The sequence below is a fragment of the Triticum aestivum genome, unplaced genomic scaffold (assembly GCF_018294505.1).
Source record: "Triticum aestivum cultivar Chinese Spring unplaced genomic scaffold, IWGSC CS RefSeq v2.1 scaffold126479, whole genome shotgun sequence".
Taxonomy (NCBI): Eukaryota; Viridiplantae; Streptophyta; class Magnoliopsida; order Poales; family Poaceae; genus Triticum; species Triticum aestivum.
This window is the reverse complement of record NW_025287576.1, coordinates 25-1,109: the sequence shown is the minus strand read 5'-3', so window position 1 is coordinate 1,109 and position 1,085 is coordinate 25. Positions and strand designations below refer to the sequence as shown.

The 1,085-nt window shown below is 42.4% G+C and overlaps 1 protein-coding gene across 1 annotated transcript; it reads left to right on the top strand.

The window, feature by feature from the left end:
- Positions 1–53: 53 nt before the first annotated feature.
- LOC123178751 (syn-copalyl diphosphate synthase, chloroplastic-like) lies at positions 54–745 on the top strand (the record flags this gene model as incomplete). Its single annotated transcript, XM_044591495.1, has 3 exons — positions 54–138; positions 243–449; positions 527–745. Coding segments are annotated over 3 exons (511 nt in total), but the record flags the coding sequence as incomplete, so codon positions are not given.
- Between the last annotated feature and the right edge of the window lie 340 nt (positions 746–1,085).

Below are 1,085 nucleotides of genomic sequence, written 5' to 3'. Positions count from 1 at the left end.
GGAATCTTCTTTTAGTGATGATCGATGCAAAATGTGTGTGCAATTCATTGCAGGGGTCCATGCTATTCAACAGAGAATCTTGAAGAACTTATCAACCTTGTTTCATTTGACGATGCTTTTGGCGGTCTTCGTGAAGCTGTAAAATTGAACAAATCATTACACGTAGATATAGTTGTTGATATGATATTGAACTTTTACCAGATATGAAACGGCCAAATCTCTATTTTCTTTGGTAATTACAGTGGAAGCAGTGGCTCATGGCATGGACTGCAAAGGAGAGCCATGGATCCGTTGATGGAGATACATCACTGTTGTTCGTTCGCACCATCGAGATCGTCTCAGGAAGGATTGCTTCAACCGAGCAGAAACTGAACCGTTGGGATTATTCCCAGCTGGAGCAGCTCACCTCTTCCATCTGCCACAAGCTTGCCACAATAGGTCTTGCTCAGGTGCGTGTGTACATGCATTGCATCCATATATCCATCTGTGCAACTATAACCAAAAAATGTTTAATGGGGGAAAACAGAATGGGGCAAGTATGGAGAACACAGAGGGCTTACACCGGCAAGTGGATTTGGAGATGCAAGAACTATCTTGGCGTGTTCATCAGGGTTGCCATGGCATCAACAGAGAGACCAGACAGACATTTCTCAACGTGGTGAAAAGCTTCTATTACTCGGCTCATTGCTCACCTGAAACAGTTGATAGCCACATCGCAAAGGTCATATTCCAGGATGTGATTTAGGAAGAACCCTCTTCAGTCCTCGTTGAAATTATTAAGCATGTTTTGTGATGGGTTCCGTCATGTTACATGTCTAAGAACCTGCAAGGACTGCACGTGAATACTTAGATGGAATAAAAATAAGGTTCCGAACGACATGATACATGCCTAAGTTGTACAAGCAGGTAACAGGCACTAGCTAGTGCACAAATGTTTACACACATCTTAATTGACGGTGCGACACTTTCAATTCACGTCATCATTATCTTTTTGAAATACTAGTGGTGTGGGCAAGAAAGCATACGTCGCCACTATTGCATTAACACTACTGGAAAAATCACCGTTACCGAATTCTTTGTTGTTT